This window comes from Aplysia californica, unplaced genomic scaffold (assembly GCF_000002075.1).
Source record: "Aplysia californica isolate F4 #8 unplaced genomic scaffold, AplCal3.0 scaffold00046, whole genome shotgun sequence".
Lineage (NCBI taxonomy): Eukaryota > Metazoa > Mollusca > Gastropoda > Aplysiida > Aplysiidae > Aplysia > Aplysia californica.
This window is the reverse complement of record NW_004797316.1, coordinates 422,623-447,706: the sequence shown is the minus strand read 5'-3', so window position 1 is coordinate 447,706 and position 25,084 is coordinate 422,623. Positions and strand designations below refer to the sequence as shown.

The 25,084-nt window shown below is 39.0% G+C and overlaps 2 protein-coding genes across 3 annotated transcripts in view; one reads left to right on the top strand and one right to left on the bottom strand.

Annotated features, from left to right (window-relative positions):
* The window catches only part of LOC101853226 (set1/Ash2 histone methyltransferase complex subunit ASH2), a gene marked incomplete in the record, with an annotated part of 112,975 nt that extends 112,598 nt beyond the window's left edge, over window positions 1-377 (bottom strand). Inside the window, 1 exon segment of one of the 2 annotated variants that reach the window (XM_035968204.1) lies at window positions 258-377. 2 annotated transcript variants of the gene reach the window in all.
* A 2,387-nt stretch (window positions 378-2,764) lies between these two features.
* Window positions 2,765-23,940, top strand: LOC101860631 (WW domain-binding protein 2). Its single transcript, XM_005092402.3, has 7 exons — window positions 2,765-2,928; window positions 11,752-11,857; window positions 13,704-13,842; window positions 16,916-17,008; window positions 17,717-17,863; window positions 22,500-22,595; window positions 23,333-23,940. The coding sequence occupies exons 1-7, from the start codon at window positions 2,873-2,875 to the stop codon at window positions 23,488-23,490; spliced, it is 795 nt and encodes a 264-aa protein (XP_005092459.1). The 5' UTR covers window positions 2,765-2,872; the 3' UTR covers window positions 23,491-23,940.
* The last annotated feature ends 1,144 nt before the right edge of the window (window positions 23,941-25,084 follow it).

The window sequence follows — 25,084 nt, the reverse complement described above, 5'->3', positions numbered from 1 at the left end:
GAAATCTAGATTCTAGATATATAAATCTAGATATCTTTATCTAGTCTAGATATAGACTAGATATAGATCTAGATTTCTAGATCTAGAAATCTAAATCTAGATTTATAGATCTAGATCTAGAATCTATCTAGATCTAGATCTAGATCTAGATCTAGATCTAGATGATCTATATCTATATCTATATCTAGATTCTATATATGCAAGCTGGAATCTAGAAGTTGTCATCGTCTTCAAATCTCAATGCAATGCTTACTTACATTGGGTGTCTGAATAATGTCAGCTTCTACAACTTGTCTCTTCTCTTGTTCTCTACTCTTTGTATCCCGCGGACGTCGCCATTTTAAAGAGGGGACTTAACTCATGACGATAAACTTCGTGAAGGCTGATAGCAGTGCATTGAGAGTGAGATTCCCCAAGTGACCTCCCATTTGTTTAGCGTTCAATGCTGATTTGCTTCCTAAGGAAGTTATCTGAGTGGATTACCGGATTCAAATAAATTATCCACTTACAAACAGCACAACTGGAATATTTTGCAAAATCAAACAATTATCACGGTGTTGTATGCCTTATTATAGTGTCTTATCAACTTTCACTATTCTAATTGAAAAATTGTGAATAACATTGCGAAATAATTTGGAGATGTACTCTCATGCTCACTTCTCTCACTATTCTAATCCAAATTTTGCCTTTGAAAGAAAAATCTTTCGTTAAAATATCTAGATCTATACCAAGAAGAATTTTTAAATTGTGTTTGTAAATATATGTAATATTTTAAAATTATATCCTCAAATAATAATGGAAATAATATACTAATAGTTTTAAGGGATAGAGACAAGGAGATTAAAAGTAATGGAGGATGCCCTGTGGGCGGCACCGCACGCCTGATAGGAGCCCTCTCTCGCGGCGGAACTGTGGTCTACCTGCGCTGAGCGAATGCCCGACTTACGCACTGAAATCTAGTTATAAGAAAGAAGGTTTTATTCCGAGGTCCTTGAGATTAGGCAAGTCAATTAGTAAAAATGCCTTGCATCTGTGTTGTATTTAAGTGTAAGAACCGATATGATGCTGCAGTGAACCGAAGTTTTCACAGTTAAGTTGTTTTCCTTTTAAAAAATTTGAAAGAAAGTGTTTTTATGCCCCCAGCAACACAATTTAGATCATTAACATTCATAAGAGGCTGGCTCCGGTGCTACCTGCCAAGGCCAACCCAGGCTGAAAGGGATACAACACTCCAGCAGAAAGACAGAGAAAATCAATTTTTTAAAAGTATTCTTATTCTTATATATATAATTATTATGTGTATATATATAATTATCATGTGTGTATGTATATACATTGTTATTCATTTATATCGTTTTCCATTGTGTGTGCAAATTAGATGCTACTGTTGTCTAAATGCAGATATCTGGAGGCTCCATTAGAATAGGAAATCAATACTCAAACTCAACAACAATAATGATGAATATTTTCTATGTTAAAGAAACACCAAACCATATCAGATGAGGGGAGAGGGTAGGGTGGGGTGGATAAGAGTTTGAGTCTTGTTAGATAGAACTATACTCTGTTTAATTCTATTGTTGTAGTCTTTACCTAAGATCCCACAATCAATAATTCCGGTTCAGTTAAGATTCTGCTGTTAAAAAATAAACCAAGCAAAGCAACAACAAATTTTAATACACAAGAGCCATCACTAGATAAATTCCCCCCCCCCCCCCCCCCCGGAGTGTAATAAGGGACTAAAAACGCTGCAAAACGCTGCAAAACGCTGCTCTCCATATCATACTTCAAAAAACCTTCAAAGGTCATCCACGCTCATGCATGCCATCACACCTCCAAAGGTACTGTTATCTCTTTAAAAAAATATATATTTGAAATCATTGTGCGCTCCACTTTGTGAAAACCAGGAAACAAAATTATTGTGATCAATAATATTATTATTTATAGACCAAGACATACTGTTAGCAATCAGATAAAGCTGGCATCGACCTCTGTTGTGTTCGCTATTCCTTACACATAAAGTTAGTTATGGCACACGCCTAGAATCATGCAATCATAATATCTTAAATTCAGTTTTAAAGTATATTTTTATCCATTTCTAATACTTAAATATTTTAGCATCTTGAAAGATTATCTTTATAATTTGGTATGTTTGATAATTTTATGTTACTTGGACAAGTTTACTACTTATTTTACACATCTTTTTGATTTTAAACTAGATTATAACATAAAACTCTGAAAGAATTGAACAGTCCGTATCACACACAGAATTTTTTTTTCTCCCTGTCATTATCCGTCAGCCCGTCAGTTGATCACAATCTCTCTTTCTCTCTCTCTCTCTCTCTCTCTCTCTCTCTCTCTCTCTCTCTCTCTCTCTCTCTCTCTCTCTCTCTGTGTCTGTCTGTCTGTTTGTCTGTCTGTCTGTCTGTCTGTCTGTCTGTCTCTCTCTCTTTTTCTTTCTCTCTCTCTTTCTCTCTCTCTCTCTTATTTAATTTTTCCCATTCTCCTTCGTCCCTTCCCAAGGCCCGCCCCTCCTCTTTCATCCCTGCCCCATCCCCTCTTCCTTGCGTGCATTCCCCCTCCCCGCCCACCCCCACAACGTGGCCCAGCCCGATAAGATTCTATAAAAAGAAACGCCACAGTTCGAGATTTAGCCCACACTCGGCGGCCATATTTGATCCCCACCGCGGCGTACTGCTCGTGGCACCGCGAAGAGAGAGAGGAGGCTCCATTACTCCTTGGATAGAGACTAGTCAAGAAGTTTTTCCGCTTCCGGGAATTGGTATGACGTAGTTTTGTCATCAAAACATTAGTCAACTTTCTACATCCTGAAGAAGCGCGACGAGCTGACACTTACGTATTTTTAAAGACCAAAATGTCCCTAAACACCGCCCATGCCCAGGGTGGGGTTCTTATTTTCGCAGGTGAAAGGTAAGAAATACATGGTCGAAAGGATGATGCAGTTTTGTGTTCGTAGGATCAATTTGGGTGTTTATTTTTCTCGAAAACACTCACTCGAAAACCCTAGCCCTAGGCCCTAGGCTAGGACACTCGAAAACACAAGAGGAACCACTCGAAATCACCTTTGTACCTTTGGATGAAATCATCATTTTAGTATCAGAAGGCAGCCTAGAATCAAAGATAGGCTGTGCTAGAAGGGATTGTATAGTCTATAGTTAGGGGCCACCTCTATTCTCACCCAGGGTGAGAATAGTGCAGGCGAGTCTTTTGGCTATTCTCACCCGGTGGGCGTTCACCGTTATAGTCTAGGCCAACCAGTGAAGTGTTCACCCTGAACCACAGAATTCTACACTGTGATAACAGAATTATAGAATTTTGGGCGACTGTCAAGATTTCCGCGTTTAATTCCGATGTGCGTTTTTCACAGCCTCAGGTGTATGTTTCGCTTTGGTCCCTAAACCCTAACCCCAACCCTAACCCTGACCCAGTGTCAGCTTTACAATCTTGAGTTTGTTGTAAATTCTTTGCCAAAAATGTTTTTTTTTTTTGTGATTCCTGGACTGTCATTTTGAGCACACCAATGCAAACTTCCAAGAATGTCCAAAATGTAGTATTTTTGGGTGTTTTTTTTAAACCTGTGCTTTGATTCTATGCTATTTGTGATCGAGAAAGGTTCACTTGCTCAAGAAAACGGTTTATTTGTTTGCAAATAAACGAATAATTTGGATCACTTGTGCGTCAGTGGTGTCGTCACGGACTAGATTTATTAGGTGTTTCAGAAAACACCATTATTTTTTAGTAGAATCACCACAGCTGGTTAAATCTTTTTGCTTTTCGTCGTGTATTCAATAGTTCAAAAGCCGCGATGCGCGAAAGGAACATCGGGTTCCTAGATTTACGATTTCGGTCGGCTGTTTAACATTCGCCGTTAATGGCGTCACTTTGCGACGTACCAGAAGTCAGAATTTTAGCCTACTTTTGTTTTGAATGGATCATCAACAGTGCCCGGATATAATTGTTTTCTTGAGTGACTTCCCCTTACCCGCTTCCCCAGAACAGCGGGAGCAACGGGGTAAAGAGAAAAACGAAAGTAGTCATTGCCGTCACCCTCCGGTTATGCACAAGAATCTTGTGTTGAATGTGACGTACTGGACTGTTTTGCGTGTTTTTAGGCTACCCTATTGAATATTTTAGTGAAATTGTGGTGTCTACATTGGATTCCTGGAACAAGAGTGTGATGTGTGAACAAACTTCGAGAGATGGATCATTTCTGTGGTTATAGATTTAGCTTTTGTGCTTAGTGATGACGTTTGGGGTGTCGTCATGCAGCCGTACAAGACTGACTGACGTACTAGAAATTACATTGTCCTAAGAGCAAACATTTTTAAAGTCATGTGTGCTCTTTTTACTCAAACAAATAGACAAACATGTCCTTGTTTTATCTGTCTAACTCAAAAGTACACATTTGTTCTTTGTTGGCATGATGTGCCTTTTTCCAATACATTGTGTCATTGTGTCATCATTGTTATCATGTACAAGTTAATATTTTTCATAATTGCTAATATCAATAAGTTTTCAACATATATTTCATACATGCAAGATTCATTTAGAAACAAAATACGCCTTTATTGATCTGTGTATCTCACAGTGCAAATTTGTTTTTTTTAGGCATGATTTTAACTTTTCCCAGTATGTTTTGTCATCACTGTTATGTACGAGTACTGTTTGTCATAATTAGCATCGTAATTGTGATTGTCTACCTTCTTTGATATGACCTGATATTTGTTTCAAAGCAAAAGAAACCTCTCTTGGTTTTTTTAAAATTCTTAAAGTGTGCATTTCTCTTTGGAGGCATGACTTTGTCTTTTCCTGTACGTTGTGTCATCATTGTTATACAAGTCATGTTTGTCATCACTGTTATGCACAAGTCAGCCCTATTGATTTTGTGCTTTTGCCTCATATTAGTTAAAAAATTGTTTTACACATGTGTTTTTCTGGTGCTGAGGCTTTGATAACTGTATTTATACAGCCTTTCACTATTGTGATGTGTTGTCAATGATAATGTCCAATGTGTATCCTTTCTTGTACATAACAATGATGACATGTTCTGTGCACTACGTCATTGTTACAATGCTTGTCATTCATATTACCATTATGAATGGAGTTCATAGTGTACAAAGTGTTTGTTCACTAAACAAATAGAATTTAAAGTCTATAATTTGCCTTGCTGCTTATTTGTTTTTTTGTCATCACTGTTACATACAAGAAATACAGTGGTTGCCAAACCAATAGACCCATATCTCCAAAACCCTACATCTCCTTGCTCTGATACTCTAGGAATATGAGCTCTAAATGTCAATCTGAGACTGACAGAAAAGGGAGTTAAATTGGTAAGAAAAAATTTTTGGAACCACTGAGTTTCAAGAGAGTCTCATGTTTTGGCAATTGCTCATATATTAACAAAACAGCTGGTCGCCTAAAATAAGATGAGCATAAAAGTTTTTAAAGTTAACATTTGTGTCTACAGCTGTTGCAAACTAGTGTTTGTAGTCTACCTTAATTAATGATAATACTGTTTTTTAAATTCATTTTGCATGTTATTGTTAGAATGTTTCTTTCATGTTTTAATTTGTCATGTAAATGATCAATTACTCTGTCTTTATCTTTGATTTCTCTTTTACATCTTTAACTCATGAAATTGCCCTGTAAGTTAAACAATAGTCTCTTCTTATTTTATTACTTCAGTTTGTTTAGCAAGTTTTTCATTATATTTTTATTGTGTTTATTTAAATGTTCAACTTCTTCAAAGACAATTAGTTGTGAAATATGACATGATTTTTTAAGGCATGCAATTGTGTCACGATACTTATTTATTCTTTCTTTATTTCTGGCAATTGTTTAGTTCACCCAGTCTGCCAACTTGATATTGTTAAATTAATGCAAATTTTTGTTGTTGTCTGCAACAAATGCTTTCTTAAACGCTCAATTTTTTTGCAACTTGTTCGAACTCCGCAAGCATTTCTGGATTTTAAATTAAAGTCAGGATTTATTCTGGTGAGCTGTCAATAAATCCAACGGAACAGTGGCAGGTTATGATCAGGGGCTGTGGAAAGAAAAAAAAAGCAAAGCAATGAATTCATCAATGAAGTAAATAAAATCATTTGTGAGCAGTGGATGGAAATTTGACATTTTCACACTACAATACTACAACTCTAGTAGAGGCAGAGGGAGGGTGTAGATGACTAGACAAGAGAAAAAACATCTTCTAATAAACATGTATCTTAAAACAAACTGCATAAAGTAAGTGAAAATTTGAAGAGACATTTAAATAACAAGCACACACAAAAAAAATTAAAAAGAAAAAATATTTAAAGACAATATAAGCACACAAAAGTTAGAAGTAAAAACTTGCGTGAAATCGATGGTCTAACAGTAACACAGAAACAAAACAAGGCTGTTACATTTCCCTCCCTCCACCCAAGACTCCTTACTGATTGTTACATGGTGCAAATTCATGAAAATTATACAACAGTGATACATATTATATTCCAAAATTTAAAATAAATCATAACTTCTACTATAAAACATTCTTCAATGTCGTTTAAGGGGTAATAAACACCAACAATACACGTTAGCGTGGGTTAAGTTCGCTTTCCGCAATGGCCGCCATGACCTCCTGGTTCACGCTCAGCAGCGCGATCGATAATAGGTCATGCCCATTCATAGAGAGTGACCTATTTAAATTAGGGCTCACACGCTTATGCCTCAACGTACAACATTGAAATTAACAAATAAAAGAGATAAAGGTTGAAGAAAAGATAGTGAGGAGTACGTAAAAAAAACAACCTACTCTTTAAATATAAAGGCTTGAACTTACCTTATTTTCAACTTCTTGTAACTCCGAACACACACAACCGATCCTGAAGTGGAAAACACCATAATACGCGCCTTTCTTTCCTCTAAAATAGACCTACTGTCTATAATCTAGATCTAGATCTAATCTTGACTCTAGATCTAGATCTAGAGACCTCTCTCGGCATACCGTCTCCTTAGTGATAGTGTTTCGTGATGACTATTTCCAGAAGTGAACTTTTGTATTACCAGAACTTCGGCTCTTTCAAAAACATCGACCCAAAATTTCGTTTCATTGAGAGGCCAGCCTTTCCTGTTGATGTGGGGTGAAGTTTTTAGTCAGTGTATAAAGAAGGGCGGTCTTTATTCGGACTCGAGTCCGAATAACATTTTTTCATATTCGGACTCGAGTCCGCATATGAAAAAAATGTTATTCAGACTCGGGTCCGGAAAAGTGTCTTCGTTCTATAGATCTAACGTTCCGTGCTTCCAATTTTCCGCCATTTTTTAGTTTCCCTCACACCTTATCTGCCGATCCGATGCCCGCCGCCTCATTGATATGCCACCCCCCACCCCCCATGTTTCCCACTTTCTTTGTTGTAGAAAAAGGTAAAATTGAAGATTAACAGACCACCTGAAATGGCCTTGGTATGCTCACCCTATCCAAAACCCAACTACATCGCCTCGAAGTCATTCAAAATGAAGGAATGAGAACTGTCCTTGGATGCACCCGTGACACAGCAGCATCAGCGATGAGCTATCTGCTGGAGTTAACCCACCGACACAAGCTAGCACAAGTCAAGGCCTACCTTCGAGTAACAGCAGACGGATGTCACCCTCTACATCCGAAAATAGGAAACCAAGTACGCCAAAGATTGAAAAGAGGATCTTCGTGAATGGTGCAGGCGCAGCGAACTCTCAATATGTGCTGTGAAATCGAGGACATAAGAAGAAGATGTGACTGGATGAGGCCGGAGAAAGACATGAGCAACTTCGTGAAGGTGATAGCTACGCTAGGTCGAGAGTGTCGCGAGTGGTCAGCAAGTGCAACTAGTGCGGAAATTGTGGCCATCCTTGAGGAAAATTCAGTGATGGGTGATGTTGTCGTCTTCACCGACGGATCAGTGAGGCGTGGCCAGAAATCTGGGTGGGCGTTCAGTGCTCGAGTTGACGGGAAGATAATTAAAGAACAGTCTGGAGCTTACGAGTGCACTACGTCGAGCATGGCAATAGAGGTCAAGGCAATAACAGAGGCGCTGGAATGGATCAGCATGGAAGCGTATAAACATGCCCTGTTTGTCACAGATTCGATGAGCACCCTAGAAAAAATCAGGAGTGGGTGGCTCTACAGTGACTGGAGAGCTTCCATTGCAAATAGCCACCTCCTAAGAATTACATGGGTGTTCTGCCCTGGTCACGCCAGGGTGCACGGAAATGAGCGTGCTGATGAACTTGCCGGCAAAGCAGCACCCAATGGCCGAATCATGCTCGACCCACCAATGGTGATCGCCAGATGCAAGGAGAGCCTTCACAGCCAAGAGGAGACAGACTCCCACACACTCAGCACAATAAAAGAAAAGTGTGTCCCGCCGAAAAAAAATTTGCTCCGTGGAGTGGTCAGGCGTGTCTCAAACCAGCTCCTCATGGAGACAATTAGCAGGAAGACCCTGAGGTGGACGCTGGAAAGGAGAGATGAGCAGCTATGGGCATGTGCCGCCTGCTATGATTCTAGCTCTGGATCCAAGTAAATCCAAGTAAATCCAAGACCACCTGGCACTAAAAACTGTTGCAAACGAGATCTAGCTAGATCTTTTGCCTAGCTTTCCATCTAGATCTAGATCTACCTATTATTTTTGTGACTTTAGCAGGCACCCCCTATCTCCCCTTCTTTTTCTACCGGAGTAGATCTAGATCTAGTGGTGGTCGCCTAATGTTCAAAGAGGCCTAGAAAAACTAGATCTCTACATCTAGATCTATGCCGAGTTGCCTTTCCTGAAACAGTGGCAAATATGTAGCTTAATCTACCTCTGGTTGTCGGAAGTTCTGATAGCCGCTTGGGCAGCGTGTTTGTGTCTTAAGTCATACAATTATTTCTATGAGTGTGGGAACGAACCCCGGTCCCGGAAGTTTTTTGTTGTTGTTTTTCACTCCTCTTCTTCTCCTCCTCCCTAATGACCAACAATTGTTCCCCATAATTATAATTTGTTGCTCTATTTTTTAATGTAGTGATGAATCATGCTCATTCTGGTTTTGTCCCCAAGAGGAGCTTTTACCAACAAAGTATAGTAACAACAGCATAGGCCTACTTTTCCTTTTACCCGTTTAGGCCTGGTTAAAGTTCAATAGTGATTTTCCTTGGTCTGTAAGTCGAATCATTTTTTATTTTTTTATTTAAGCCCAGAGAGGCCAAATTTCAGCTCCTCAATTGCAAATTTTCTTCAGCTTCAGGGGCCCTCTTGCGGCCCCCAGATCCCTGTCAATTATTATTAATATTCGCCCTGGTTGGGGGTCCAGGGCCAAGCTGATTCTGAATATGAAATCAGTTTTGACGTACGGTAATTATTTAAACAATTTTGAGTCCTGAGTTTAATTCTGCGCGGCGGCAAATTTCAAAGTGATCTTTGTCACAGTGCGTCTCCCTCAAATCTGAACGTTATCGCACGAAAAATATCAAGCCACGCTTGATTTCTCGACAGAGTCTGCCAACCATCGTTCAATCATCTAAATTTTGTACAATCTTGTAGTTACACTTACATCTAACAATCTAGATTCTATCGTATGATCGCTAGATCGTCCAGTATTTGTACAATTTATTGTTCAGTGTAACCAGGCCTTTATCCAATCTATCGTCCAGTTTTCTTTCGATCGAGGAGATTCCTCGTCTTAAAGCCACCATGTCTCTTTGTGACGACAGCGATTTGCCTGTAGATAAATATCTACTCTACTCTATACAGTGGAACTCGGATTCAACGAGGTCGTTGGGCCTGACCTAAAGTCTCGTTGAATCCGAGTGTTCGTTATAGCAAACACAAGGTTTTGTGTAGATAATTACATGCACTGAGCAAGTAATGTATAAGGAAGCCTGAAATGCCTGCATATTATGAGCTGTGTAAAAAAAGACCAATTCGTTCAAATACACAAGCCTGTGTCATCTCCATTATTTACCAACAAAAAGTTGTGTTGCTGTGTAGAGCTGAGCATACAGTGACTTTTGATTCCATTGACCAGCGCACAATTCATTACGTAGATCTACGTTAAGACTAACTTATTATTGTAATAATGATCAGTTGCCGGGGGAAAAAAGACTGACGTGTATGCGACGTTCAACGCCCGGACCGCTAGTGCCCCCCCCCCGACACGCACACACAGCCACACGTGTGCAGGTCGCCCATCCGACCCCGACGCACGCTAACGAGCCATCTTTAATTGCTTCTGATGACCTCTTGACAAATAAACATTTATTAGAAGCGCTATAACTTTTCAGGCCGGCCTCAAATTCATCATAAGATAAAAACTCGGCTCCTGCACAAAACGCCCTTTTGCCCGAAGTGATCCCGGTCTCTACCCAGCCTGAGGCGAGTCACGAGTGAGGCAGGACAGGAAGCCAGAGTCACGAGTCACAGGAAGTAGGAAGTCAGAAGTGATGTCATGCTGGACAAGAATCGGAGTCCGAATAACATTTTTTCATATTCGGACTCGAGTCCGAATAGTTACTTCGATAAAGAAGACCCCTAACCGAGACTTGACGCATGTCATGGAATGCACCCCATGCCGTCACCTGTCGGGTCTTCTTTGGGGTCGGTCTCCCCATACCGTCACCCCTAGACCCCATACCACCACATTCAAATTGAAGCACAACTTGTTGTTTGAAAAGAAATCTTGAATTATTTTTAAAATGCATAATCTTGGGTGGGTATAAAGTCAATATTCATGTAAAATTGATACCACCCAAAAAAATGAAGAAGAAAGGGGCCGTACAATATATATATACCCTAGTCTTAGCATGAGAAGGGGGTGAAAATGAAATAATACCTGACAGACTCTGGCAAAGCTCAAAGGTTGTACAGAATCTTGTCAGCACTCATTGTTGGATCAGTTCGCCAGAAGTCTTGAAATGCATACAAACCTTAATTTGTGAAATTAACAATGAATTTGTATGATAAGAGGATCATAAAAGTAGTAGTATGTTAGAAGACTGCCAAATAAAAGTTATGATTATTTTATTTTAATGCCAGGACTTAATACAGAATACGATATACTGTAGTTTAAAATACTTGCAAATGAAATACTGTGATGTTCATACTCATACCCAATGATACCCTGGTAATTCCATGCTGTACAAAGCTTGACCAGATTTCCCCACATGGCCAGTTGAGAGGTGGAGTTCTAATTAAAGTCTATGGGATTTTGACTAGGAAAACACTTTTCACATACTGTACTTCCCCCATATGATGTGAAATTATGAAACAATTGCTTCAATTCATAGTTCTATAAAATCTTTTATTGAAACTGAAGCTCGTGACATCAGATCATTAGAAAACATGGGAAACTGTTGATCATATCAGCCTTTTACTCCTTTAGGGTCTAATAACTTAAAACTGTCCACTGCCTCTCATGTCTTATTTCAATTGTTGCCGACTTATGTTGTCACTGTGAGTTATGTATGGGATTAAAATCAAGCTTGTAAAATTTAAAAGAGACTTGCTTGGAATTGAGGGTGACTTCAAAGTTTAAACAGTGCTAAGCCTCGTGGAACGCCGTTCTTTTGTTTAAACAGCCTTAATTAAAGGTAATGGACTAGAAAAAAAATATGGTCAGATGTTTTTCTATTCATTATTGTTCTGTTGGGGTTATTTTTTTTCCTCTTTTCAGAATGGATGGCTTGGAATTTCTTTTATGTATGATTATGATTATAAAAGGTGTTTGTGTTTCCTTTTTCAGAATCCTGATTTATTATGATGGTATTGAAATGTGCTTTGAGGGCCCATCAGATGTGACGCCAATGAAAGGAAAAAAGAAAGGACGATGCTACTTGACCACTCATCGGGTAAACTACGGAATGTGCTCGTTTACTGAAATTGCACCTTAATACTTCATTAAATTTTGATATTTGTTTCCGGAAACTCATCGTTGAATAATTTTCTCTCCTACTGTTGAAAAAATTGCTTCTAGATACTGCTGTAACAAAAAGTGAACGTTTTGGATTAGTGTTGAATGTAAAGAAAACAGAATGCATGGTAATATCCAAAAAAAGCAGCAAGTCCTAGTTGTAGTCTCATTAGCAAAGGTGAAAAGTTCAAACAAGTCCAACAGTTTAAATATCTAGGATATATGATAACATCTGATGCCAAATGTTCACCAGAAATAAAACGGAGATTTACAATGGCTAAGGCTAGTTTCAATAAAATGAGCCCAATCCTGAAAAATAGAAACATCTCAATGACTACCAAAATTAAAGTTCTGAAATGCTATGTATGGTCAACCCTTCTATATGGCTGTGAATGCTGGACAATCACTAAAGACAGTGAAAATAAAATAAAAGCAACAAAATGTGGTTTCTTAGGAGACTGCTAAGAGTATCGTGGAAGGGAAAGAAATCAAATGAGGTAGTGCTTGATGAAGTCCATGTGGGACGCTCTTTGTTAAAAACAATCAGTAAACGACAAATGCAGTTTTTGGGACACCTGAATAGACATTAAAGGGTCTTGAACATCTAGCGCTCACTGGCAAAATTGAAGGCAAGCGAGGCAGGGGTAGGCCCAGAGCAACCTACTTGGGGAACCTGAACAAGGTAGGTGACAGGGAAAGATCAGGGAAATGTAGTTTTTTTAAGAGAGAGCATCCGAGCAAAGGAATGAATGGAGAACCATGATCGTCAATGTCTGTCGCAGATCTGGCAATGGATGATGATTATTGAAAAATTTGTATTTTGTTTTGATTTACTTGTAAAGTTGTAGATCTAATTGGATGCTTGTTGGCAAAGAGTTTCTGACATGTTAGGTATGTCTGTTATACTGATTTATGGATATATATAATACTTGAGTGTAACATTAACACTTGATCTAAAGAGGGCTACTCCATGATGACCTATAGGAGGGCTGCTCCATGATGACCTATAGATGAGTCAATGAATTTGAGTTTACAGTAGTTTGCTTTGTAGTGAATGACATAGTTGTCATTCATTGTGTATTATTTCAAGTATTTTTTTTTTTCTTTTGTAGACTGTCACTGCAGGGAGCTCTTGTGGTCGAGAGGTTATGCTGATCGCCTCTTATTCAATAGGTCCCAGATTCGAATTTTAACTGCCTTGGAAAATTTTCTTCTCTACAATCAAATTTTCTCCTTTCACCTCCTTTCTTGCTCTCTAATCACTTTCTGTTGTCTGCTTTCGTCTTCACTGTCTGCCCCCCCCTCCCCCCTTACTCCTTCCTTTGGGCTCCTGACTCCCTCCTCTGGGCTCCTGACTCCCTCCTCTGGGCTCTAGACTTTTTCTATTACCTTTCTACTGCTACTCCTTGGCTCCTTCATACTGCTGTCTTTCAGGCACACCACTGATCTTAGGGTAGGTAAGATCGACCTCCTAGCCTTCTCTGATAAGGGCGAAAAAATATCAGAGGTCCCGTCTGCAAGTTGTGCACGTTAAAGATCCCTTGGTGGTACTAAAATCGATAAGAGTATGCTTCGGCCGCCATCTGGGCAAAATTCAAATTTAATTCCTGCAAATCTGAAAATGCTTAATGCGTCTTGTATGTTTATATGACCTTATGCAGTTGAGAGCACCGTTAAACAGTTACAAAAACAGATCATCACTGGCATAGAGAGATAAACAGTTCTTTCTTTTCACCTCTTTTGCTGTGCTCTTATACATACTTTATTGATTAATTTGTCTTCAGGTAATTTTCAACAGCAAAGATGGCAAAGATAGTCTGCAGTCATTTTCCTTTCCTTTCCTGCTGATGAGAGAGGTAGAGCTGAAACAGCCTGTGTTTGGAGCTAACTACATCAAAGGTCGTATCAAGGCTGAACCACAAGGTAACTCTCTTTTAATGGAACATTTGTTTCATTTTCTTTCTCTGACATGCAGACCAGGTTAAGTACGACAAAAGTCTGGCTGCCTACACAGGCTCTTGTAGTAATACGCAAGTGGACCTCTCCTTTAAAATGTTTTTTGTGTTCATTTTTCACCGGACCATATGTTTTGTCAAAGTGAGCTTACAATTATAACATGAAACCAGCGCCTTAGGTGCTGAGTGTTTGTGTACTTTTTTCCTCTTGCTTTGTTTCCAATTTGAAACATTGAGGAATGGTGCTGGACAGTTAGACTAGTTCCAGCTTATGACATTGGTAAGTGGTATGTTGGTTTCTGGTTTGATGTGACACACATCTCTCTCTCTCTCTCTCTCTCTCTCTCTCTCTCTCTCTCTCTCTCTCTCTCTCTCTCTCTCTCTCTCTCTCCCTCTCCCTCTCCCTCTCCCTCTCCCTCTCCCTCCCCCTCTCTCCCCCTCTCCCTCTCTCTCTCTCTCTCTCCCTCTCTCTCCCCCTCTCTCCCCCTCTCCCCCTCTCTCTCTCTCTCCCTCTCTCTTTGTGTTTATGTTAAGTGTGAGGTGCTCATCGACACTCTGGATTCTCTCCCGTGTGTGTTTCCTTGTTGTCCAACATCAGATTGTGGGTGTTGTTCAATACAGACATGGCTTGAAGACTGGAAAAATTTCATAGGGAATAAATCAGGTGAATAAACAAAATGAGCATTTCCTCCTATTGTTAAAATCTTGCTTCACAATGTCAATTCAATTTATCATTATTATCTAAAGTTCATCACCGTTGCTATATATAGGATTGAGAAAAGGCATAAACTTTTTTCACCCTTTAGAGGGGGCAGGGCATGCAGACTTAAATGCATATCAAAGTACTTATTTGATACCTTGTTTGTACAAACAATGCAGGGACTTCTCTCCTCAAAAATCCTGTTTTGTGTGATAATTTTTCTTCCTTCTTGTACCCCTACTAGAGCTTAGGACGTAAATGACTCTGAGATCTTCTCACAGTACAGTTGATATTTATGCACATGGTTGTTTTATCTGCACACGGCGCACCGGCAGTGGAATTTTAGTTGCCGCGGGGGGGGGGTTCCCCGCCGGGCGCCTTATCACGTCGGGGTCACGGGGGTCGGCTCCCTGTCGCCGCTCTGTCTGGGCCGACTTAATTTTTGGTACTTTTCAATGTACAATTTAAGGTGTATCCTTGTATTTATGGTAATTCTCATTTAGTGCACCCAAAGCACGCATTTCTGCTCTTGAGACTCAAAAAAGAACGGACGTTGTAACTTGTCTGGTTATTTCGTTAGACGCGCTGGAGTCGGCAATGCTAAATTGTACTTTTTTGGGGGGGGGACAAGTGTGAATGAAAAAAATCAATATAAAAAGAGGCCGTGACAAAATCTGTCGAACTTTTGGAACATGAACGACATAGCATTGGTGCAGATACTCAAAAAAGGTGGTATCTGCGCATATAATAGAAAGCTGTCATTTTGCAACTTTATCCATCGGGCACACAATTCGCTATGAAGTAATTCCTCTGAATACAACTTTATGTCTAATATAATCGTGAATATTTGCACATTTTCTCGAAAGTTTATAAAAGTTACCATGAAGTTTCTCTATAAAAAGTACAAATCGATTTTAGTGCTAGAATACATCTTCAATGTAGATCTAATACACGAACAGTATCTGTTACACTCCAGAAATTCCTTACTTTTCTTAAAAGCTAAGTCTAGGTTTTGTAAGTTGACTGAATAATAGGGATGACTTCTCGTAACTGGGTTATAAGAATAATTTCTAGCTTTCCAGGGACACTGAATCAGCACCAGACTTTTCCAGCTTTATTTTTTGTTTCTATGACCATTTGCAATAACTGACAATGTGACTGATTTCTTTACATTCATAATTGTGTCCGCGCATATTTCCGACACAAACACTAAGAATGAATGTGTTAGCTGTCATTATTTTTATTCCATACAAGAAGTTTATCTCTACCCATGTATTTACTCGGTTTTGTGGGTTTTATTAATCGCTTAGATTCTATATTATATCTTTTTAGTTGTATGCAGGCTGCCACAGACACAGCATTATTCATGAACAAACGCAGAGTAACTTTCTCTTGTTTAATAGTAAAATAAGAGCTAACGCTGATCGTCTTTAGTTAAAAAATGCAGATGTGCATCTTTCTTCTCTTATACCTTGACTATTACTACTCGCGCAGATTTAAGATTTCTCATGGTAAAAGACATGATATTCATAGTCAGTTTAACACAGATTTTGGAGAGATCTGTCGTGTGTTTTTAAAATTAATTATCGTTTATTCATAAGTTTGTAACTAAAATAGGACAAATTGGATACTCTACAAACACTTGTCTAGAAGAAAACCTAAGGCACAGAAATTGACCATTCTAACGCAGAATAAATCTCAATACATTGAGCTTTTAGTACATCCGCGTAATGGTTTGCTATGTGGGATGGGGAAGAAGTTATATCGTTTTAAACATAGTCAAAAATGCAAACTTCCTGACCGACACCGGCAAAGTTGCTTCTTGGCTCATTAACCTCGTGACCCCAAGCCGGGAAGCTCCAGCGGGCTGCTGAGTCACGCTAACTAAAAGTTACAGAATCGGGCGAAAAGTGACGCAGTGTGCAAAGAATTCAGAATTGCTCTTGCATGACTTGCAGCCACACACCTTTTTCAAAGGTACTCTTCATATTTATACTGACTAGAATGGCGTCTGTTTTGTGGAAGAATTACTATTTTTAATTTTCCCAGGACGGCAGCACGAAGGGCCGTATTTATTCATCTTTTTCAATTTTAGAGCCGCTGGGAGATCTTTAATGTGCGGAATTTCCACACCACACAGTTCCAAAATGTTTTTGTCCTTATCTGAGAAGACTATATTGTGCTCAATGCTACTTATCCTAAGATCAGGGAGGCGTAAAGACTTGGAAATGAAAAAAAACCCAATGCTGATTGCTTATCAAACTCTAGACCCCCAGGTTGACATGCGAGCATCAAGCTAATAGACCCCTTTGTGATATTGATTCATTTTTATTCTCCACAGCCATGTGGCATGGTGAAGCCAAGTTTGACATGTACTTCACTCATGGGGGCGCCATTGAGTTTGGAAAAGCCATGCTGACTGCAGCATCTTTGGGTATGAATCTTTAGAAATATATGTATCATCGCTGTGAAATCAGACTCTCATCAGAATACATTTTTTTTTTTCTTTTCTTTTTTTGCTCAACACTTTTTATGTCCATTTAAAAACGCATTTCTGAGTAGATTATACTGAAAAACATTGATCAAAGGAACTCAAAAAATGTAAGTTTGCAGTTTCCAAGGACATTCAAGCTTTGAAATTGATCAAACCTTGGTGGCCATTTTCTCACTAGTTTTACATCTGGCACCATATGACCCCGGTCTCCTTCAATGACAACTATCTTGATTTCTACTCAAGATACATGGGTATTTGTTCACCAAAAACAAGACGAGCAAACAGGCTTTAAGATGAAAGCAATAACTCCATATGTCCAAAAATTGACGACATATGTGCAAATAGAACCAGCTTTATTTACATCGTTGCATTAGAATGGAATGTTTTAAGAGTTCTTCTTTCGTGTGTTGCTAGAAGCCGTTCATTTTGTAAGGGCCTTGTTTTGTTTTGAGAAAATTCTGAAACAGGAAACATTGTTGGATTTGGGGGTGGGGGGGGGGGGGGGGCAGATGTTGTCACAGGAGCAGGATTTTAATTTGATTAAAGACATTGCAACAGTCTTTGTCTTTCTGATCATACCTACTGTTATAATCATGTGTTGCTTCTATTGTTCTGATTTGTTTGGGGGTTTTTTGTTTTTGTTGCCAGCATCAAGAAATCGGCCACCCAACCCCCCGCCGTACTATCCTCCTCCCACATCAGGATACTACGCAGCTCCCCCTCCAGCCTACGAGCCGCCAAGGAACTCGCACTACTCGTGGGTCCCTTATGAAACTTTCCCTACTGCACCACCAGGTGAGCTGACTAATGAGTTTTTGTATCTTAACTTCTAACATTGTGAATAAAGTTAAGCTGATTTTGTTGTGACCCACAGTATGCTATAGGACTAAAGCTTGTGTCTCACTGTCCATTGTTGAGGTCTGACTTATCTAGTTAGGAGCTCAGGATGTTAGTGTGGTCAGTGTTTTAAGTTCAGAAAAAAAAGTACATGTAACATAGAAACTGGGAAATACAGTGGGTGTCGCATTCAACGAGGTCGCCGGGATCGGTTTTTTGTCCGCGTTGATCCGACCTCTCGTTGAATGTGACTAAGGCTAAAGATAAGAAAGGAGACAAGTTATTACTTTACAAGGTGTACCAATACCAGTAATTAAAACAGTTGTTCCCCTGATGACGAACATCTCAAACAGCATCAGTGTGCACATGTTTGAGCTGTTGTGTTCTGACCGTCATTTCTTCTTTTTAATTTTTTTTTCGAAGCACTTCTCGTGTGGAAACATACCCTCTCACATCTAGGCTTAAATCTACGTAAAGTAAAGGCTAGAGCTTGGATTTTCTGATCAGGTGAAGGAAAGAAAATTGAAAAAAATGAAGGTCTCGATCCAGACCTACCCATCCAGAGTTCATCGAGTTTCACACAGCGCGCATCGCATTCCCAACCACCCCCTCCCATCCATACCCTAGGCTAACCCTTGTCCATCATCTTGGCTATAGTGCCCATATTACGAGGCACACTAGATCTAGTATCATCTAGCAATAATAATAATAATAATAATAAATAGCATTTATACTGCGCATTTCCATTTCCTAAAAGATGCTCAATGCGCATTACAATGAAAAAGACATCACATCTTAAAAATTAATCGACACAAATGTGTACGTAAAACAAAGTATTATACATATAATATAAATGCATATGTGTAAAATTTTATACCAGAAAAACAGTCTCGCAGTGAGGTTGAAAATGTGTTCACTAAAAATATACAATGCAATATAAATTCACGAACAGTCAAAATACAGTTGAAACGTGAGTAACTAGAAACATTCATTAAAACATTAATTCTATACAGATAGAAAAACATTTCCACTCTATCTCTCTCTCTCTCTCTCTCTCTCTCTCTCTCTCTCTCTCTCTCTCTCTCTGTCTGTCTGTCTCTCTCTCTCTCTCTCCCTCTCCCTCTCCCTCTATCTCTCTCTCTCTTTCTCTCTCTCTCTCTCTTTCTCTCTCTCTCTCTCGCTATCTCTCTCTTTTCTCTCTCTATCCCTCTCTTTTTCTCTCTCTCATTCTCACTCGCTATTTCTTCAGTCTCACAGTCTGGCATACACATGCATATATATCACAGTACATCATTATGACAGGTATGCTTTTGTGAATAAAAAATGCTTCAGCTGATTTTTGAAAATGGAAATTGTTGGGGCAGATCTTATTTTATATGGGATTTCGTTCCATACCTGGGGACCAAAGAACAAAAAGGAACGCTCGCCGTATGTTTTGTAGTTTTGTTTTGGAGTTTTAAGAATTAGATTGTCAGAGGCTGATCTAAGGGCTCTAGGTGGATTATATAATTCCAGGAATGTTTTAAGATAAAAAGGTGCACTATCATTTATACATTTAAAACAGAGAACGGCAGTTTTGTATTTTATCCTTTCTTTTTTTCAATACAATGCGTTAGGAATCGAGGATGGGCCTTGTGCTTCGAGTGAGATGGAGAGAAAGAAAAATCCTTTGCTTTTGGGGCCGTTAGTTGCTTTTATTTGGTTATTGAGACCTCGTTGAAAGCGACTTCGTTCTGTTTGCAATCTCATTGGAGCTGACGTTCATTTACAAAGATATATAGAGGAAAAAAGTCGAGGATTAAGGATCGTCTCGTTGGAGCCAACTTTTCGTTGAATGTGACCTCGTTGAATGCGACGCATTTCCCCTAGAACATTTATTATTTGCCCACAAAATTGCGAGTTATCTTCCCTGTGTTTGGTCCCCCAAGTAAAGTACCCCCCCCCCCCCCCAAATCCCCAAATGATAAAAATGAAAATACAACAGCAAAATCCCAATTAAATATCAGAGAAATTATTTTACGGTTTTATATAATAATTATACACTTCTCTAAGGCTTAAAAACTTAATATTATTTATTATTTTACACCAGTGACATGACATTTTAAGTTTTCAGTTTGATCTAGAATGAAAGTAAGTCAATTTCTACTATAATTTAAGGCAAATTAAGGAAGTATAGAATGACTCCGAGACCAACAAGATCCCAAAAGGTAACAAAAACTCACTTGTGTTATTATTAAGGATACAGAATGCTAATAGTAATAGCCGTATTTATTATTTCTTAATAATCTCAATAATAAAAAACTATTAAAGCTAGAGAAAGAACGAAAAGTCCTCTCATCTCTTCAAATTGGAATGCTTCAGGAAAACATTAACAAGAAGGGATAAAGTGAGAAAAAATAAAAGAGAACAAGTTGGGACAACACCATGTATGAAATACATTGAAAAACAACGCATTAAATGGCCCATGTGGGCCAATAAGCCCCAGCTTATTTGCCCATGTGGGCCAATAAGAGCAGCCATTTTCAATAGCTATTCTACTTGCTTTGACAGGAGAACAGCATCTGCTATCAATGGTTTATTGTAAAAGAGGGCTGAAAAAGGACAAGTTCTATTTATATTCTTTGTTAGTGAAAAAAAGAAACATTCTTCAGAATTGAGCTTGGAAATATGAAATATTTTAATGTTGGAGTTATATTGCTGTTAGTAATACTTCTATGTATGGCAGTTTCCTGTCTGAATAGTTCATCAACGACTGGTCTCACAAATGTTCAGATTATCTGTTGAATTCTGCCCTTGTTCTGGGAAGTCCTCTTTAGCCTTTGTGCCAATAGCATGTACTGATTAATAATTTTTTAATTGTTACGTAATGTATCTAGAGCTCTCATTGTGAACCAAGAGGCAGACCAATGTCTCTGTTGATTGAAGTGTCAGAATATAAATTTGTACTGCTGTTCTTCAATGATCTTATGAGTATAGGAAATAGTAGATAACTATAATTGGGTAGATAGAATTGGTCGCTTTTAAGGACAAGAGGGCTATCCCAGATTTCAGGGGTTTCCAGAAATCTTGGGAGAAATTTGATTTCCTTGGTGTGTATATTTGTCTCCTTGTCTTTTAAAGAAACTTAACAAGGGGCAAAAACTTGAACTTCGATTTTCTCAAAACAGCATTTTTCGGGTAGCCCCTTTGTCCTTAAAAGCGACCAATTTTTGGATGCTTTGTGGAATCCCCTGGGTGAGACATGCTCTAGACCTGCATGTTTGCTGACAATGGTCTGAAATCTGACAATCACGACCCGACCCGCGAGCTGGCCGATGCTATCGCTAAGCCCACCTGTATCAGGCAATGTGCGAAGTGCGAGGCCTGGCCGACTGCCAGCGCCCCCTATTTCTCCTGAGGCTTTGTCAACACTTTCGTTTTCGTGCCGACGTCGGTGTTTCCGCCATAAGTGTCGGAATAGAAATACGAAAACGAAAAAGGACGATGTACTTTTAGTTTCGTGCTCGAGAGGCCATTTTAAATTTCGTCAGTTGACTGATTGTTCTGATGTGGATTCATTCAAGTCCTCACTTGTTCTACTAAATCTAGATCTAGATTTATATAGATCATTATAGACTTCAATGGAGGGTTCATATTCCAATTCTATTGTGTTAGACCCTATTATAGTTTGTGCTGTAATATTAATGGTGGAAAAAGAGCATTTCACCAGGTGTGTGCCGTAAGTTATTATTAAATTATTAACTAGACTCAGCTGAGTCCCTCTGTTCGGAATCCGATGCGGATTTCTCTTTCAAGGCCTATTCACATTCACTTGTTGTACTACCAATGCTCCTAGATCTAGATTAATTAGATTACTATATGGAGGATTCATATTCCATTTCTATTGTGTTATTGTATCAAACCCTATTAATTAGATCTATAGCATTGTAGGCCAGCCTCCTTGTTTGTTTTGGGGTGTGGGTCTTTTTTTTCATTATGGACTTGTGCTGGCTTTTTTACATCATGAGGGCAATTGCAGGTTCTTTTTTAGGGGAGTACGGTTTGGGTTAGGGTTAGGTCTCTTCCTTACTGTGTTTGTTGGGGTGGTGGCTCGTTTCATGGAAATCCTTCCTTTTATGACACCCACAAAAGGAGGGGGGTGGGGTGCGCAAAATTTTCAGACAAATCTGGTTGAGGCTCACATGCAGGTCTAATGGTCACAAAGGGGTATATATAATCTTAAGTTTGTTGCCTGGTGTGAGCAAGGCTGTAAACTTTTTGCATGGTTACCTCCCTTAGATCATTTTCTCTTCCCCCCCCCCCCCCCCCCGAAATAGATCTGAGTTTGGGGTTCCTTGACTTAACTACTATTATGGAAATGATCCCTATGTTATGGTTTTGTTACAGATAATTTTTTAAACCATATATTTACATTCTTATGTATTCATTCAATGTCTTATGGCATTTGTGTGTTTTGTACCCACTAGGAAAAAAATGTTATTTGCCCATAATATGTGTAGATCTAGTACTCATTTGGACATTTTCAAATTGAAAATTGCAAGGACATTTTTCTTTGAGATTAACATTTTTTTTCTTCTTTTACTTCTGTGAACAGCTCAGAGTGTGTACATGAGTGAGGCTCCTCCTCCTTACCCTGGTGTGGATCCTTCCATGGCCTACCCGCCTCCATCGGCTCCAATGAATAGCCATGGTATGCATCAGGCTATGGGTGTTTATCGTGGACTGTGATTTGTCTTTCATAATACCTGAAGTATCATTGGACGAAAATACAGTCAAAATTGTCCATGATGGCTAATCATTGTCAGGGAGAAAACTGCTTGTCTTAGACAGATGGGCATCTTGGGCAGTGTCATCATAATAGAAAAAAAGGCAAGGGGGGGGGGGGGGAATTGGGAAGTAGTCATTTCATTTGTTCTGGTGATTGTCTTGGACAGGTATGAGATAGAGCAGGTTCGACTGTTTCATATGATAACGTCTGTTGAGATATTTGTAGAAATTTCTCTTGAAATTTTAAAAGTTTTATCACTTCTGATTAAAAAGAACCACATTAAAAAAAGAAATGTTCATGTGTTTGGCCATGTGTGGTGCTAGCAGAGCTCTTGTGGAAAATTGAAAGGTTTCAGATTTTAAATTTCATTCAGTTGCTTCTGTACTTCTGTTTTGAAGAAGTACCCTGAGCATTTATGTGCATTGTGCTTGTGACTATCTTGTCTCATTGTACATAAGACTTTGTGGTTCTTGTTACAAATACTACTGATTCACTACTAGGAATATTCTGTAATCTATGTTAATGCACAGGCTCTTGTAAAAGACTGACTTGACAGTGTGCCCACAAATTGTCATAGGCTCAGAAAATACCTAATATCCAATACAAGATGGCTTTTTTTAAAAACATTATTAAAGCTCCCAATTTCTTTTGTATTACAGATGCCAAAGCACAGGAGGCAGCTGCCAGTGCGTACTATGACCCCTCTAACGCTCACAATTTCTACGCTCCAGCTGCCCAGGCGATGGCCCCACCAGCATATGGCTTCAACACTGGACCACCCCCGTCCTACAATGAGGCAGAGAAAAAACAAAACTAAAATGTGGACAGCAGATGTTGCCAAAGATTGCAATAATGAAGTTCGCACCTTCAAACCTTATGGTACAGCTTACAGCTGTATTTAGGTCGTTCTTTAGTTGAACAGAGCATTGCAAATTTTCTTTATGCTCTGCCTCAGATTGAAATATTTAAAAATGACACATTGACCATCATTATTTTTTTTGTAATGAGGTTGAAATAATGTTTACATAGTTTTGAAAATTTGCTAGATTTAAATTGATTAAATCAATATGTTGAGAAGTGAATGGAGACACCGTTTTCTGGAGAATATATTATTCATGTGCTGTGTTTTGTATTAAAGTTTATTAAAGTGGTATACAGTTTGGTCTTTCCATAATTAAGTAATCTTCTGCTTGCGAAATTGATAGTGAGCTAAAGCAAGAGCTTATTATTTGGTAATAAGTGTTGTGTTTTTAAGTCTTGAAAAAAAGTGTTTTTTTTATTTTCATATATTTAACAGCTATCTTTAAGAGTGCAGTTTCATTTATAAAAAGTAACTGCTGTATGACATTTTTTTTGTATGATCTATGAGTAAGTTGGACAATACATAAAATTTCTTTACCCTGAAAGTTCAGAGATAAATTTCTCAGTTGAGCAGGTCTCGTTACAGTTCAGAAATAATAATGTTCTGTACGTCACTGCGCACCGGCAGTGAAATTTTAGTTTCAGGGGAGGGGGTTCCCCGCCGAGCGCCTTATCATGTCGGGATCATGGGGTCAGCTCCCCGTCGCCGCTCTGTCTGGGCTGATGTAATTTTTGGTACTTTTCAACGTACAGTTTTAGGTGTATCCTTGTATTTATGGTAATTATCATTTAATGCACCCAAAACATGCATTTCTGCTCTTGAGACTCAAAAAAGAATGGACGTTGTAACTTGTCTGGTTATTTCGTTAAACGCGCTGAAGTCGGCAATGCTAAATTGTAAAATTATTTGGACAAGTGCAAATGAAAAAAAATCAATTAAAAAAACCCCGGCGCAACAAAAGCTGTCGAACTTTTGGAACATCAACGACATAACATTGGTGCAGATACTCAGAAAAGATGGTATCTCAGGGTGTCCAGCAAAGTCGTAAAGTCGTAAAAAAGTCGTAAATTCGGCGCCCTGGTCGTAAAGGTCGTAAATGGTAGTAAATTTACCTTGAAGGTAGTAAAAATTTGGTAAACGGTCGTAAATTAGCCTGCATACTGAGTGATGAAGCCAGCAAAACTTTTCAGTGAGCCCTAGCCGCGGTACATGACACCGTTGTTGCCGGTCGCGATTGTGATATAATAGTCGTTCACCTTTTCCCCGTCCGAGAGTACGTTTCACGCGAAAAGCCGCTATGGCGGCAGGTTGAAGTGTATGTGACACCGAGGCTCGATCGGGAAAATCAAGATCTACTTTCGCTTTCGTTACCACCCTGAAATTTGGCGAAGATAAACTGATAACGCAACATTTGTAATATGCAGGTTGAACAGTATAAATGCTGTGTCGCCATGCAAATAGAATTTAATAATTAGGCTACTCAGACTCTTCACCGTGCTGTCACTTGTGTGTGTGGGGGGGGGGGGGGGGGGGGAGAGAAAATAAAGCT